This window comes from Buteo buteo, chromosome 19, assembly GCF_964188355.1.
Source record: "Buteo buteo chromosome 19, bButBut1.hap1.1, whole genome shotgun sequence".
In the NCBI taxonomy this organism is placed as follows: Eukaryota; Metazoa; Chordata; class Aves; order Accipitriformes; family Accipitridae; genus Buteo; species Buteo buteo.
The window spans coordinates 1,449,278-1,463,940 of record NC_134189.1 but is presented as its reverse complement, the minus strand read 5'-3'; the positions used below and the strand labels follow the sequence as shown (position 1 = coordinate 1,463,940).

The 14,663-nt window shown below is 44.1% G+C and overlaps 1 protein-coding gene across 20 annotated transcripts in view; it reads left to right on the top strand.

Annotated features, from left to right (window-relative positions):
* The first annotated feature begins 6,982 nt into the window (after window positions 1-6,982).
* TNRC6B (trinucleotide repeat containing adaptor 6B) overlaps window positions 6,983-14,663 on the top strand; it is a 148,986-nt gene continuing 141,305 nt past the window's right edge. For 4 of the 20 annotated variants that reach the window (XM_075050853.1, XM_075050845.1, XM_075050852.1 and 1 more), the window contains exon 1: window positions 7,390-7,557. Coding sequence is in view for 9 of the 20 variants with exons in the window: in XM_075050851.1 (XP_074906952.1) it covers window positions 7,006-7,042 (37 nt within the window). In the remaining 11 variants the exon portion in view is untranslated. The other 16 variants (XM_075050839.1, XM_075050840.1, XM_075050838.1 and 13 more) reach the window with 12 other exon arrangements.

The following is a 14,663-nucleotide window of genomic DNA, read 5'->3' as shown; positions in this document are numbered from 1 at the left end:
AGCTCTCCCTGCAGGGTCTTTGCCAGGGACTCCCTGCAGCTCATCAGGGATGGCGCAAGGGCGAGGAGAAGACGGCAGCTGCCGAGAGCTCCGTGTGAGGGACAAAATACGCCCTTCAGTGCGCAACGCTGGCCCTAGATTCAAGAAACCTCCCGTATAGCTTCCCACTCCCTGGCGCCTAACATCTGCCCCACGTTTTTCCCACCATCATCCTCATTCTGCCTTGCGCTGAGATGTTCAGTAACCGTATTTTTTTTACCGATTCTCATTTTATGCTGTCTTTCAGCTGGTTTTCTCCTCCATCTTTCTTACTTTTGATGCTCCCTTCCTGAATTATTCTCACTTTCTGTCCTCAGGTCCTGCCATGGTTGACTCTGGCTCCTTTGCAAGTGTCAGTTAGCAGTCCAGTTAAACACTCGGGGATGATTGGTTTTGTGTTGGGTGGTTGGTTTGTTTAAAAAAATGTAACTTAGGCTTCTCCATCCAATACCAGTTTTGGAAACTTTGGGAAGAAAAGGAAGCCTGTGAAGGGGCAATAATATAGCCACCACCCAAAGTGTGGGAGAGTTTAAAGAGTCAAACTGTAGCTTTAAATCCCTAATGAAAACTGACAGCAACTTTTGTGGTTTTCTCTTTTTCACCCGGGCTGCCTGAAGGAGGCACAATTTTCCACATGCTAGAAAAGAAAACTGATTTCCCCCTCCCCCAGATTTTCTGCCCTGCATTCTGCACACTCCACCGCCCCATCCTCCAGTAACTCTTCAGTCCATCCCCCGTTCTCCAGGCCCTGCTCCTTGTTTTCTCACGTGTGTTTCTCGCAGAGCATTACTCCTGCTCGCTGTCTGGGTCCAGCTCACCAGACCAAAGAAGCGCGGCTGCTCTGCCGACTTACTGCTTTCAGTCCTGCTGACAAGCGCGGGCAGCGCTGCGCTTTTTTACTACGGACAGTCTCACTTCCACAGACTAAGGAGAAATGGCAGCCGCTCTGCTTGCTTTGATCTCATTAATAATAAGGGACAATGGGAGCCCTTTTGAATATGAGGAAAAGGCTTGAGTTAAAATAAAAAATTAAACAGCATACCCAATTAATTAGAACCACAGCAAAGCCTTGGAAAGCTGCCATCTTAAATTACTATACAGCTACAACTCCCAGAAAATAATAATTAAAAAAAAAAAAAAAAAAGAAGAATATGCTCTTGCTGTCCTAATGAGTTTGGGATAGAAGGACAGGTGGGAGCTTTCTCCAGCATCAGTATTGATTATACATGTGTGATATCAGAGGTAGGTTCCTTATTCTCAAGTGCACGGGCATATACATATCCATAGCTCCTGTGGCACAGGGAAGGAGCTGGCAGGAATGTGCCCAGCCCTCTTCTTTCTTCCAAACCTGATTCTTCTGTTGTAAAGGGCTGGGTGACATAAATGGGTATATAAATGAGTACTACATATGAAACTGGCTAACTTTGGAGAAATAAAATCTCCTGTGTAGAAAATGGAGGGAGAAAGTGCCTGTAGCAGTTACCCTACGTCTAGCTGTAAAACTCTAATGCTGTCTTGATGGTGAAGGTGGACCTATGACAATAAAATACTATAATTGCTTTCACATACCTATACTTTAGTTTTCATTTAGATTCAGCTAAAGGTGACTCAAAACAGTTTTGCACAGGCTGCTACTGGTGTTGAATATCATAGCTCTAACCAAGTTGGTGGAATGGGGAGGTTAAAAGGTAAATAAAATCTTGTCTGAAGAGCCACATGACCTCTAGCCTCAGCATAATTGCTCGAGCCCCAGCCAGTAATTCCTATATGCACACTGGGTCACTTTCAGCACCGAAAGCACAAAGCAGGCATCTTCCTCTGCCAACATAAGTGAAAAAATGGAAAAAAAAGACTGTTTTGGTACAAGAATACAATATTATTCAAAACACTTTCCTAATTGCCTTTTTTCCATTAAAAAAAACCCCACATGTTAACATTGTTTTGCTGAAAATGGCAATATTTAAAATAGCTTCAAATAATGTTAATGAAGCATTGTTTTAATTTTGCCTCCAGGAAAACAAAACAAAACAACATACTATTATAAATTTTTCTCCATTTAAAAACACTGCCATCATATTAGCAATTTTTTCCCTTTAGCTGTGGGCTGACAACCTTCTCTTTTCCTCTCTTCCTTCCAACAGTATTATGTTAAGCGCGATAGCACAACAAATTGAAACTTCTGCTAAGCACTTTGCCCAAGATATGCATAAACTGCTCTTGTAGCTATTGCAACTGCATGTCTTTCCTGGGTATGACACATAAAAATAGATAATGTCAAAATAAGCCTATTATATTAAGAACAGTTATAGATGTGAAGATGTCTGACTGGAACTTAAAGCTCAGATCCTGAACACTAACAGTCATTAAAGATATTTTTTTTACATTTTTTTTGTAAAGCAGGAATGTTAGCACAACGCACAAATTTCAAAATTACATTTGACATTATCTCCCTAATTTCCTCCTGCTATTTCATTTAATTCTAGTATTCATTACTTCTTTTTTTCCTTAAATTACTTCTCTGTGTTTGTTCTCTGGTGTTATAGGTGACCTAGAAAGGAAAAAATAATTGGGTTGAAATCTGCTCTTCTCTATTTTAAATAGAAATTCCTTTTTCCTATCCCCATTTTTACAGCTCCCAGGCATATGAAGTATTACTTCCTCTCTGTCTCTTGCTTGTTCCCTGAAAAGCGGTGTGAAGGATGTAGGAGAATGGTTGAAAAATCTCACCACTCAACTGAAGAAACAGGAAATGCTGAATCCTTAGCAGGTATCTTTTCCGAAAGTAATTATTAGGATAAATACTTTTAAATAAGGATAATTGATATTTTAAACAGCATCAAAATGTTTCCAAATATTAATATTTTAGTCCTTTGGTACTTTGATGTCATATACCTGCTGAAACTTCACTGAAGTCTTCTAGGAAAAGGACAGATAGAAAAGTAGCTTCTAAGGGAAAGAAAGAAGCAAGAGAATAACCTAATCAGCCTGTCTTTAAATATAACAAGAGAACATAAATTCTTTTATTACTTTTTTACGAATCATCTTTTTAACAACAGCCATCTTCTCTTCCAGTGCTGCCTGCATTTCAGTCACAGATGAAGTACAGCATTATATCATGTGTTAAACGCCGCATTTCATACCAAAACACTTAAACATAATACATCATAAAGAGCATCAGCATACACTTTACCGTGGCTTTCCAAAAAGTAACCTATCTCTTAATCGCAATGCAGGTAACTAATCGGTTCCTTTCTGTGCCCACTAGAGAGCTGCTGCTTGAGGTGTCTGGAGCAGAAAAAAGGCAGGGTTAGCAAAGACTGTTTTTCAGTAGCAGTAGCTTTTAGTGATTGACTATCCAGAGTTCATTCAGGTACATTAATTTTAAAAACCTAGCAAGCCTATAAAAAAGATGTTACGGCACTGTTGGAAATAATAAACCAGCGTCAGGTGTAAAAAAACCCTGACTTTCAACTCCAAACACCAAAGCTGCTTCTAGTGTTTTGTCCCCCCTCATTCCTGCATCCAGAATTGTCCCAAGCTGGCAGCATTCCTTGTTTGTTTAGAGAAGTCCCTTCACGCAGCCTCTCCCTGTCCTGTATCCCTGTCAGGTGCAGTATTATTTGTCTCTCTGATATCACAAGTAAACTTAATTTTAAAAAAGAAGAGGCCATGTATTTTCACAGCATAAGGAGGTGAGGTTGGAATAGTCAAAAAGTTGTGGAGTTGACCCCAACACTGAAGTATGTCTGTCTCTCAGGCTACAGTCCCTGTGAGGTTTGATACTTTCAGACATTTGCAGGCAGGGTCCCAGCCTGCTTCTGCAGCAGCCAAAGGGAACATATCCACACTGCCCTGAGCCCATTCCCCCGAGCTTCAATGGTCTTTCACATCACTTGTCCACCACAGAAGAAAGACGTTCCAGAAGTCTTCACCCCAGAGAAGCCCAACCTTTCCCAGCACCTGGAAATGCACCACAGCGGTGGCGTAACACTGACATCCAGTGGAGGAAAAAATGCAATTTCACCAGCCAACTGGGTCCCGTTCTTGGACAGAAATGGCAATGGGGGAGGTATGAAAAAAATAGGAAGAACTATTTTGTTCATAAGCGTTTGGACTTGAGGAGAGCCAGAAACTAGCCTGGGAGCTGTGATTCCCTCTAAATCCACACGTGAACCCGGGTGGGAACTTCCAAGTCATTCATTATCATTTCAGACAAACCAATAAAATCTGCTTGCTTTCTACAGTTCGAATTTGTTCTGTAGTGTGAAACTACAGGGCCATGGTGTCTTTTGCTCCTGTGAAATGAAAAGGTCTCGTTTCCTAGGCTTATGCAAAATAAATCGTATTGCTTCACCTTGCTTTCCATGTCCTGCTACAAGTGCACCAAAAGCCCAAGCAAAACAAATGAAGGAAAACCTGCAAAAGAACACCAATAAAGGGAAAGGGAATCTAAACAGGAAAACGGTGTGGGGTTTGTTTTTTTTTTTACTTATGGCAAAGACAAGGTCAGGATCTTGGACATATCCTTCTCTCCCAGTGCACGTCACCTGTACTTTCAGTATATTAGTGATTTCTGTTTACACCAAGAAAAATACATGCGGATATAGACAGCATACAGACAGTTCCTACTCAGTGAATAAACAATGAGGAACAGAGGCGAGGTGCATCCCCAATTTATGCTGCTATTTGATATTGATTTATACAGTGCCTTTTGCATTCCTTAAAGGTCTACAGTAACGAGAATCTATATACCCAGTATAAAGTCTTATTCATACTAATGGGGCTCTTTCTCCCACCAATCAATGTAAAAATTGATTACCAGTACTGAATAGGGAAGCCATCAAAAGATTCACCGCTGTTTACTGACTTGTGTAGCCCAAGTTCACGTGGATCTTGTCTGCTGCCTGTGCCAGCAGCACACATTGTTTTGCTGTGCTGGCAGCTGTCCCTCCTGGTGATGACTAACCTGTGAAGGGCTCTATGGCTCCTCCAAGACAGACCGCGTTTTCACTGAACACCCGTACAGCCCTGCTCACTAACACGACAGGCACGTCGCATCTCTACAGTTCTCTCTGCAGCACCAAGATGGTATTTTCAGCTGCCCCACTATTCTGTTGATCAGGTTGTAACAGGATTCTCTGGAGGAGATCAGACGAAAACACTGCACTGGCATGCAGCCCTGGGTGAGGTCAGGAAGCGACAGCCATTAAGATAACAGCAGTCTTCAAAAATGCTGGAGAATGAGAACGAGCATAGAAATTTGGTACAAGCAAGGATACCCTCTCTCCTCCTAGTTTATCCTCCACATGCTTTTGTTATTCCATCTATTCTCCCCCCTCCCCCAGTGCCTCCTCTCCATCAGTTTGAGAGACTGAGATGCTCCTCTGGGCATGCTCTTTGGCTCTGCTAATCCTAAACTCTTCTTTGTCCCATGTGGGTCCTGCTTACACATTTTCCATTTTCTTCCTTCCCTTTCTGAGCTTCAGCAGCACTGCCCCATGCCTGCTCTCTGGACCCTTCCAGCCCCGGCCTAACACTGCAGCACCTCACCCTGGGCTTCACATCACCTTCCAGGAAAGCATCCCCAGGCCAGCTCCTGCCTCTCTCCCACTGCCCCATCCCTGTAGCCCAGTTTCGAGCTCAGCCCTCTCCACAGGTACCGAAGATCAGCGTTTATTTTTAAGGGTTGCATTTATGACTGATATTGTAGTCACTGCAAAAACATTTTTCACAGATTTCCCTGATTGCTGTTCACAGCTTCCATCTGAAAATGACAAAATTCGTTTTCAGCGCAGAGAGCCTGCACAGCGAAGGGACCGCAGGTATTCTGGACCGAGCTATCCGGCTCCCCGCGGCCTCCAAAGCCCTCAGGCCTCGTTCCGAAGGAACCCGCCGCCGGCTCTCAAAGCACGACGGGCAAAACCGCCCTTTCCTCGACGGCCGAACTCCTCCCGGGCCATCCCCGACCGCTGGCCTGCCCCAGGCCGCCCTGAGGCCTCCCAACAGCTGCGGGACAGCCCTGAGGGAACGGGGAGGGCGGGCAGGAGAGAGGCGGACCATCGACCGCCCCGCTCCCCGCGCTGTGTTCCCTCAGGGGGCCGAGGGGGCCCGACCGGCGCCGCCGCCATCAGCCGCTCTGACAGGAGCCCAGCCCGGCCCCGCCCCCAACGGCTCGCGGTGGTGGCGGGGGGGAGGGGGGTCCCGTCACGTGCGCAACGGCCCGGGCCACGTGGGGCGCGGCGGGCACGCAGCATCGCCCCGCCCCGCTTTACTCGGGCCCAGGCACCTCCCTCCGGCGCTCCAGGGAGATTGACGGTGAAATCGACCAATCAGTGGCGACGCCTTCCCCTTTCCCCTTACGGTTGCTGTGTCATCCGGCAGGTGACATCGGGGGCGGTTGCCAGTTGGCTGCGGGAGGCGTCGGCCTGCGGCCAATGGCCTCGCTGAACCGCACGACTGACATCTCCCCTGACCAATAGTTGTTTCCGGACGGGCGTGTCCGTGACGGGAAGGGCTGAGCTAAGGGGCTAAATGTCGTTGGGGTCGGGAGGGAGTTGTGGCGTTGTCGCCGTTCCGCGGCGGGGTTGCTCGGCGCTGCTGAGAGGTGACGGCCGCGGCCGTACTCGTTCTCGCGTGTGGCCGTCACCGCGCCCCGCCCTGGGGGCCGGCAAATGAAATAGGCACGGTGACGTAGCTCCCGCCTCGGCTGAGGAGGGCCCCAGCGCCGCCGCAGAGGGGCCGCCAAGGAGAGCGGCTCGGTGGGCGGGTCTTCGCGCTGTTAGGGTGTAACGGGCATATCCCTTCCCCAGTGGTGTCCGAGAGTGCAACCCGCGACCCAATCCGTGGCGCGGAAGGGCGGGGCAAGTAGGGGCGGGCGAGCGGGTGCCCCATTTAAGGGGCAAATCTGGCAGTCAACTGGCTGAGAGGAAGAAGGGGTGGGAGCCAGGGAGGGCTGCGACGGGGGCAATGTTAACAGTTGACAGTCAGCAAGTGCAGCCAATCGGTGAGGGTGTAGCGACGCGACGGCCCAATTAGAGGCGCTGGAGGGGCGGGTGTTGCGCTGTGATTGACGTGGGTCGCGGCTAATGGGCGGAGAGATCCCGGAGGATCTTCCCAATGGTCAGCGTGTAGGGGCGGAAAGGGGAGCGGAGGGAGAAGACGAGCAGGCGCAGCGGCTAATCAGCGTGGGGGTCGGCGGGGCGCCGTCCAATGGGTGGTGCGAGGGGCGTGTCTCAGTGTGTTTGGGTTCGTGCTCCTCGGGGGAGGGAGACGGCGGCGAGGAAAGTTTTTTTTTTTTCTTTTTTTTTTTTTTTTTTTTTTTTAAATTTCTGGTGAGGTTTATTTTTCGGAAGGTGCGAGTTGGGGCGGGAGGGGGGGAAAGAGGGGCGGCGTTTTGATCACAGTTTCTTCGCATTTGATTTCCTGGGTTCGTGTTTCCCGGGCGGGCGGGCGGAGCCGCCCCCGGGTACTGAGAAGAAGAAGGGGGGGGGCTCAGCGCACCGCGGCGGCGCCTCAGCGGTGAGTGCGGGACACGGCCCCCCCCTCCCCTTCTCTCCTTCCCCCCTCCCCCCGGGGCTCCCTCAGGGCCCTTCCCGCCTAAAGGACCCTCGCGCTGCCGGTGAGGAGACAGCGCGCACCCCCCCCCCCCCTTTCCCGAGCTGCGGTGCCTCCGGTGGGGGGGGGGAAGGGCGGGAGGGGCCCCGAGCGGCGGCGGCGGCGGCGGCGGCGGCTCCTGAAGGGCGCTGCCCCAACGGCGCCGGGGCTGCTGCTCCCTTCCTTCCCCGCTCCGGTTTAATCCCGGCAGGGCCCCCCGAGGCGGGACGGGCGGGCGAGCGGGCCCCGAGGCCGTTGGCCGGTTCTGTGGTGCGCAGCGCCCTGCGCTCGGTTGGTTTTGGCTGCCGAGCCCCGGGAAGAGCAGCCCGCCCAGGCCGGGCAAAAGGTATCGAGGGCGGGAAAGAGCCCGAGGAGCCTTTTGGTGGTTGGGGAGAAAAGTGGGTTTGTTTGGGTTTTTGGTTTTTTGGGTTTTTTTTTTAGTGGCTGTGTGTGGCGTGGGGACGGTCCTGAGGTTACGTTGATACCACTACAAGCCGTCCTGGATGTGTTGAACATGATGCTGGTTAAAATGCGTGTATGTGGGTGGGAGGAGTGACCGTGCTTAGAGGTGTGTCCCAGGCGAGCCGGGGGGGGGGGGAGGAATAAATAAAAGTTTCCCGAGCTGTTTGTAGCAAAATGAGTGAATGTTTGTTTCTGGGGACGCTTTGCCGGCTGTGGATAACGCTGCTTGTAGCGTGGTATCTTTGCAAGCTCAAATCTGCTTTATGAAAGTGCGTGTGGAAGTACCTACTACAGGGTAGAGCCGAGGCTTGTTGAATAAAACCCAAGTTTCAACAAAGTGTTTTCCTAGCTAAAGTAGATGTGCTTACTACTGTAAACGGTACTTCATTTTTCTGTGTTTAACATTTCACTGACCTTAAGAATATTTGTTAAGATGTCTCTCCATAAAGTTAACTTTTTTTTTTACAGTCCATAATTATTATTTTTTGATCATGACTTGTTAGGTTTCAGTGTCAATTTTTCATCCTCTACAAAAACTCTGAATCTTCCTGAGAAATAGTAGGTAGATCTTTGGGGTTTGTGTAGCTCTGTATTTGAAAGGTCTGTTTTACTTAGTATTTTCCATATTCCTATCCAGATGAATTGGTTTTTAGTTTCTACTACAAGTATGTAGAGGTAATTGCTTAGATTTGCAGGGTTGTTAAATACACGCACAAATTCCAGCAGCTTTGTAGTTAGTTTGCACTGAAGTTGCTCAACAATTCCCTCCTCTCCTCTGGTGACTCTCTCTAATGGTATAGATTCCTTGGAACATGGGCACTGTTGAGAAGTGAGGTAAACGCTCTCACCTGCTGCATTACCTGAGGTCCTGAATTTAAAGATAAGGTCGAGTTTTTCTACATGATACACGGTTAGTGCAGGGGCTGCCATGTAGATGCACCTCAGGGAGTGGTTTGTAAGGGTGACTTTTCACCTGTGTTATAACTAAGTTGCGGGTGAAACCAGTCAGTTCTGCATTGAAGAAACTGCCCTGCAAAAAGTTGAGGTTGGGGAGGGGGGAACGGAGCCCAGAGCGGTAGTAAGCGTGTGTTAGCTTTTCTGCTGTGAAGTTCTGAGGGCAAGAAGGCGCAGGCACATCTTAGTAGAAAGTAGGTGAGGTTATCATTATACCTTTTACTTTCATCTTGGTTAGCTATATTGCATGTAAATGTTTCATGAATATACAATTTTATGTAAAACTATACGTACATAGAGAATTAGCTCAGAAGTTTCAGTGCAAATTGGTAAAATTCTAATGTGCATGCTTCTCTTGTGAACTTGGTCTTGGTTTCTGTTTTCTCATAGTGTTGTTATTGGGATACTTAGTAAAGGGAATCACTTCAGTCCTGTAGTGTGGAAGTACTGGAAAAAAAAAAAGAACTTAATTATAAAACAGTCCATGTCTCTTGATTAGGCAGCCTTATGAATTGGTGTGTTACTGCAGTTTCTGCATGGCTGCAAATTTAGCTGGGGATCTAAGCTTTCATTTAAATAATAAGCTTGAATGTTTGGAAATAAAAGCCTTGAAACTGTGAATCAAAAAAAGCTTCATCTACCAGAGTCTGTGTGACTGAACAGTCCAATGAAACATTTAGGCAGAATGAGTGTCATGGCTTTGCTTGGTGATGAGTGTTTGATCATTAAAACGATGTTGGAGGATGTTTTGAAGAAGAGGGAGCTTCAGGAGAGAATTTTGCATAGTTCTGAGGTAGTGTCTTTTAGCTTAGATCTGCCTCCTGTTGTAGGAAGTAGGAAATTAGAAATAAATTTGTTTTCTAGAAGTAATGGATAATATACATCATATATAGAGATAGCTACATCTAGAGCAATGGGATGAAAAGCTGCATCCAGAATGATGGAAAGAATTAGAGGACTGCCATAGAATAAGTCATTTGAAAATAGGTTCAAATGGGGTTTGTTCTCTTGGGTTTTTGAGTGGTTTTTTTGTTGGGTTTTGTCTTCCAGTAAAGCTGGTGTATGTCTGCTTGCAGAAGAGATTGGCTTTACAATTAAGCAGTATGAACTGGAGATCGTAGAATAAGGCTAAGGAGCTTAGTTATTGACTTGAATGAGTTTATTAATAGTCTACTTAATGGTTCAGTTACTTTATTCTCCATTTTCTGCAGAATGCTTGGATGCAAAGTCTCTTGTCCTAGTTGCTTATTGCCATTATCGTGTTTGTTTTCTCGGAGTGTCTTTTTGTACATGGATATTGTCTGGTTTGTGCAATAACAGTAATAATAACGATTAACAGTCACTTTTCAGCTTCTTTGCAATGGCTTTTCTGAGTAATTGCTCTCTAGTGCTGCTATTAGATTCACAAATTCTGTCTATACTGAAGATTCACAAATTCTGCAATACTTCTACTTACAGTGTACCTTACAGCTTATAGCTATTCAATTCTTTATTATTAGATTTTATTTTTCACTCACCCTTTTTCTCTGCATAATTTCTGGATAAGTAAATATGTCATTGTGAAGAACTGGTATTGTTTGTCTTCATATGATAAATTAAGCATATTTAGCACATAGATAAGGGGGGGAAGTACCTGATACTAGCAAATATATACCAATGGTTTTACCTCAGTGCTTACAAAATGTGTTTGCCTGAATTATCTCTGGAGTTGCTTTTAATGATCTATTTGTTGCGATTTCAGAAATTTTACTTGTGAAACATTACACTATCTTGGGGAAAGAATAACAAGAAGATGTCAGTCTTTGGCTCTAATAGCAAGAACTTGGTGCAGAGGTGTTGAGCAAACAGTTAGTAACATCTATTTCTAATTGTTTGACCAGATGAGGTAGGTAGAATAAGACATGGATTCTTGCTGATAGTCTTCCTTAGCTTAACATTTACTGTCTTTCTCCCTTTTCAGATGAAATATATATGCTAAGTTTGCTTGTTCTTTCAGCAAACAATGTGTGGAATAGGGACTGAAGAATTGGTTTTAGTTTTTTGTGTTTCCAAACTAAACTTTCTGCTACTATCTGCTAATAAAAATAGGGGCTCATTTTGGTACTTGAGCCAGCTGTCGCTGTCAGGCAAGTAGTTGCCTGTTGGTATTTCTGCTTGTGAGGTGACTAGGGTAATAGTAATCGAGATATTCTGATTGCTGTTCCCTGTCACTTTCAGTGGATAGTAAAACTCTTACGCTTCCTTACATTTCTCTGCTTTACTATCCATACCTTCTTTGTGTTGCACTTTTACCTTTTTTTTTTTTCTCCTTCAGGGAGGTAAGCACGCTTTGCTGCAAAGAGTTGGTGTATATATATTTTTTTTCCTCCCTTAGAGCAGTAGGCAGTGAGTATGTTAAATAATTTTTCCCTTTGCCTTCTTATAGTGGTAAGAAGGAGAGGGTGGTTTTGCACTTATTATGGTTTGTATCATGTTGTAGGGGAATGTTCTGAGGTTTTCAAGTTTTCATCAGTGTGAGGGTTGTGGTTGGAGTTTGGATGTTCTCTGTGTTTACCACGTAGTGAGCTATGGAGATGACCTTTTCCAGTTTCAGCTAGTCAGTACGGATTGCGTTTCTGGGCCTTGCCAGCTTTAGTAGTTCTGAAATCAGATACCTTGCATGTATTTCCCGATTTAATGTCTGTGAATTGGAGAAAACACAATAGTTCCTCTGTGAAAAAATCTGGGAAGAAAATTGATGTTCTATCTGAGACTTCCACTGTTTAAAAATTTTTAAAGATCTAATTAAAAGGGTAAAATGGATCTGAAAGTTGCTCTCAGTTTAGCTTTTAGGTGTGTGGAGAAACATACTGCTTGTCAGGAGAAATGGGAGGTACTGTAAGGCAGCAGTCATGCTGCATGCTATAGGACACTGGTCAGAATAGATGTGTGAAGTATAAACGGGTAGTCAATATATTTTGACCCTGTCCGGCAGAAGCTTGAAGGCTGAAAAGCTAATTAGCGGATGAAGGGATAAGAAGCAAAGTTGCAAAACAAAGAGTTGATAATTTTAGATAGCCTGACAGAGGATTAGGCAAAAGGTGATACAATAATATTGTGTTGCCTGTGTGAGGGGAAACCCTCTAACTCATCTAAATGAGTAGCAAAGTAAGAGTTGTTTTTACTTGCATTTCATTTTTATAATTTCATCGTGGTTCCTGACAACGTTACAAAAAGTACTGTAGTGAAAAGCAACCTGACAAAGGTGTTTTCAGTAATGTATTTATTTTTTTGGTAGCGAACTCTGTTCTGCATTAGGAGAAATTTATTCTTTCATGCTGTTTGATTTGGTAGCAGTCTACAAAACATAGTTTTCTTGAATAGTCTTAACTTTCTTCTGTTAAGTTTAGAAATTTTCAGATTCTAGCCTCTATTTTGCTAGTTCAAAATGCTTCTTTCTGTTCCTCTGATCATCTTGTATCCTAGCATTGCAGGGTTTTTTCCCTACTTGAGTCTCTCTTTTTCTCACAGCAGACATTGGCTGTGCCTTGCAGTTCTCTACTGCATTCTTCATGTGGCAAAAGACTTGGTGAGAAAGTCTCACAAGTTAAATTGAAAGTATGATTTTAAATCAAGAAGCTAGACGTTTGAAAAGCTGTATGCCGGCATTCTTGTTTTAAGACTGGTCTATTAAGTCTGCACATGACCAGAATTGAGAAACATCTGGGCTGCTCTAAGGCAGTTGCTACTGACTTTCCTGGCCCTGTGACTTCTCTGCAGAAATCTCATGGCTGTATCACATCTGTGGTGGGAAAGGGGTTCTCCTCTAGGAGATAGAAGTAACTCTCCAGGGACTTGCCAGTCTACTGTGGACTAAACAGGCTTTGGCCCTGGGGCAATCCACCAATGTTAATAGGAGTAGGCCCTCTTGCCTTGCTGCTTCTTGCCAAGAGATATAAATTACCCAGCAACCCTGTATCAGCATGGTCTAGTTTTAAATTTGGATGTCTTATGAGCTATGCGTGGCTGAAGAGACACAGGTTGTCCAGCTCTTCACTTGCACGTTTGAAAACCTTTTTCTTCTTTCCTGGGACACTTTTTGGATCTTTAGAAATAATCTGATTATCTTTTTCTGCAGATGACTGAAATGCCATAGAGCACATTCTGTTTTCTCACTACAGCTGACAGTAGAATCTGCTTTTTATACAGCAGTACCGTAACTTTGTGATTTAAAAGTTTTTCCAGAAGTCAGACTTTGTAAAAGGTTAAATCACCTATATATTCACTTTCTTTACTAATACAGTGAAAGACACTTTCAAATGTCTGAGGTTTCTGTTGCTTACACACTGTGACTTAAACCATAAGTTAATAATATTAGTGGGTGCAACTAGCTTGAGGAATGATGTCTTTAATACAAACTTAGAGGAGGTATTTGTATAAATTTTTGATTAAAAAATTTTCTTTGAGATAGAGGAAGGGAAACGTTTCCTCTCACCCCAGCTTCTTACAGAAACCAAAATATACTTTATTCCAAAATGAATTATGATCCATCCTTGACCTGAAGCAGTTGAAAATCACTTCAAGAAAGAAGGCAATAATACATGTTGCATGAAATAATTGTTTTACAACAGTTAGCTGCTTCTGTGGGTTTTGGTAACTTTCTTTGTGACCGTCTCTAGGATTTTTGTGCACTGAGACTTTTCACTTATATGTTTGTGTGATTATAACAATATTCTTATATATATTATAACAATACTCTTATAATACTCTAAAATGTAGCAGTTTAACTATGTGTTGGGAACATGCTTATTCTGAAATTTTTGGGGGGTTTGTTTTGGTTGGGTTTTTTTTTTTCTTAAGTTCAACTTTAACTGCTTCTAAGTAAGAAGCTAAAAAAAAAGAGTACTTTGGCATAAATGGGTGTCCACACAGGAAGTTTTACTGTTACAGCCATTGTAATTTAAATTCATATCCTTCCGTATGTATTTGGGTTCTGAGAAGAATTTGTTTCAAATTAGCTTTCTAACTTTTTCTGTTTGTCAAATGGCTAAGATTCTGCCTTGTCGGATTTTAATTGCATTGTACCAGATGTCTATTCTTGCAATTAAAAATGCAGATGAGTCTTCTTTTTTTTTTATGAGGAGAACAAGAATGAAAAGGAATCAAGCCACAGTGCTTGTTTGGGACTGTTCATCAAGATGCAGACCATTTTTCATTGACATTGCAAAAAAATTTAAGTATTTAATATTTTTGAAGTTTTTCTCAGATTGGGAAGGTTTTAAAGATGGATACTGTCTTTATACTAGTATTCCTCTGCCCCTCATATTAAGTGTCTTTTTTGTGGTGATTTTATACAGGAACAGCTCATATATTTCCTAGCCCTTCAAAATAAAGTGAGATACTAAAGCTTAAATTGAGGGGTTTTGAATATAGCTGTGCTTTTTGCTTGGATAAATGTTTGGGTGCTTCAGGATCTGCTCATCCACTTTCTGTGGCTGGTGTGGTGACAGCATGAAGAACATGTGCACATTTTACTTGGTTTTTCCATGTTTCTATTATGTTTAATAAAAGGTTAGGGGAATGTTACCTATATTTCTGATGGCACTCACTTTGCTGAATGGTACTTGAAAGGGAAA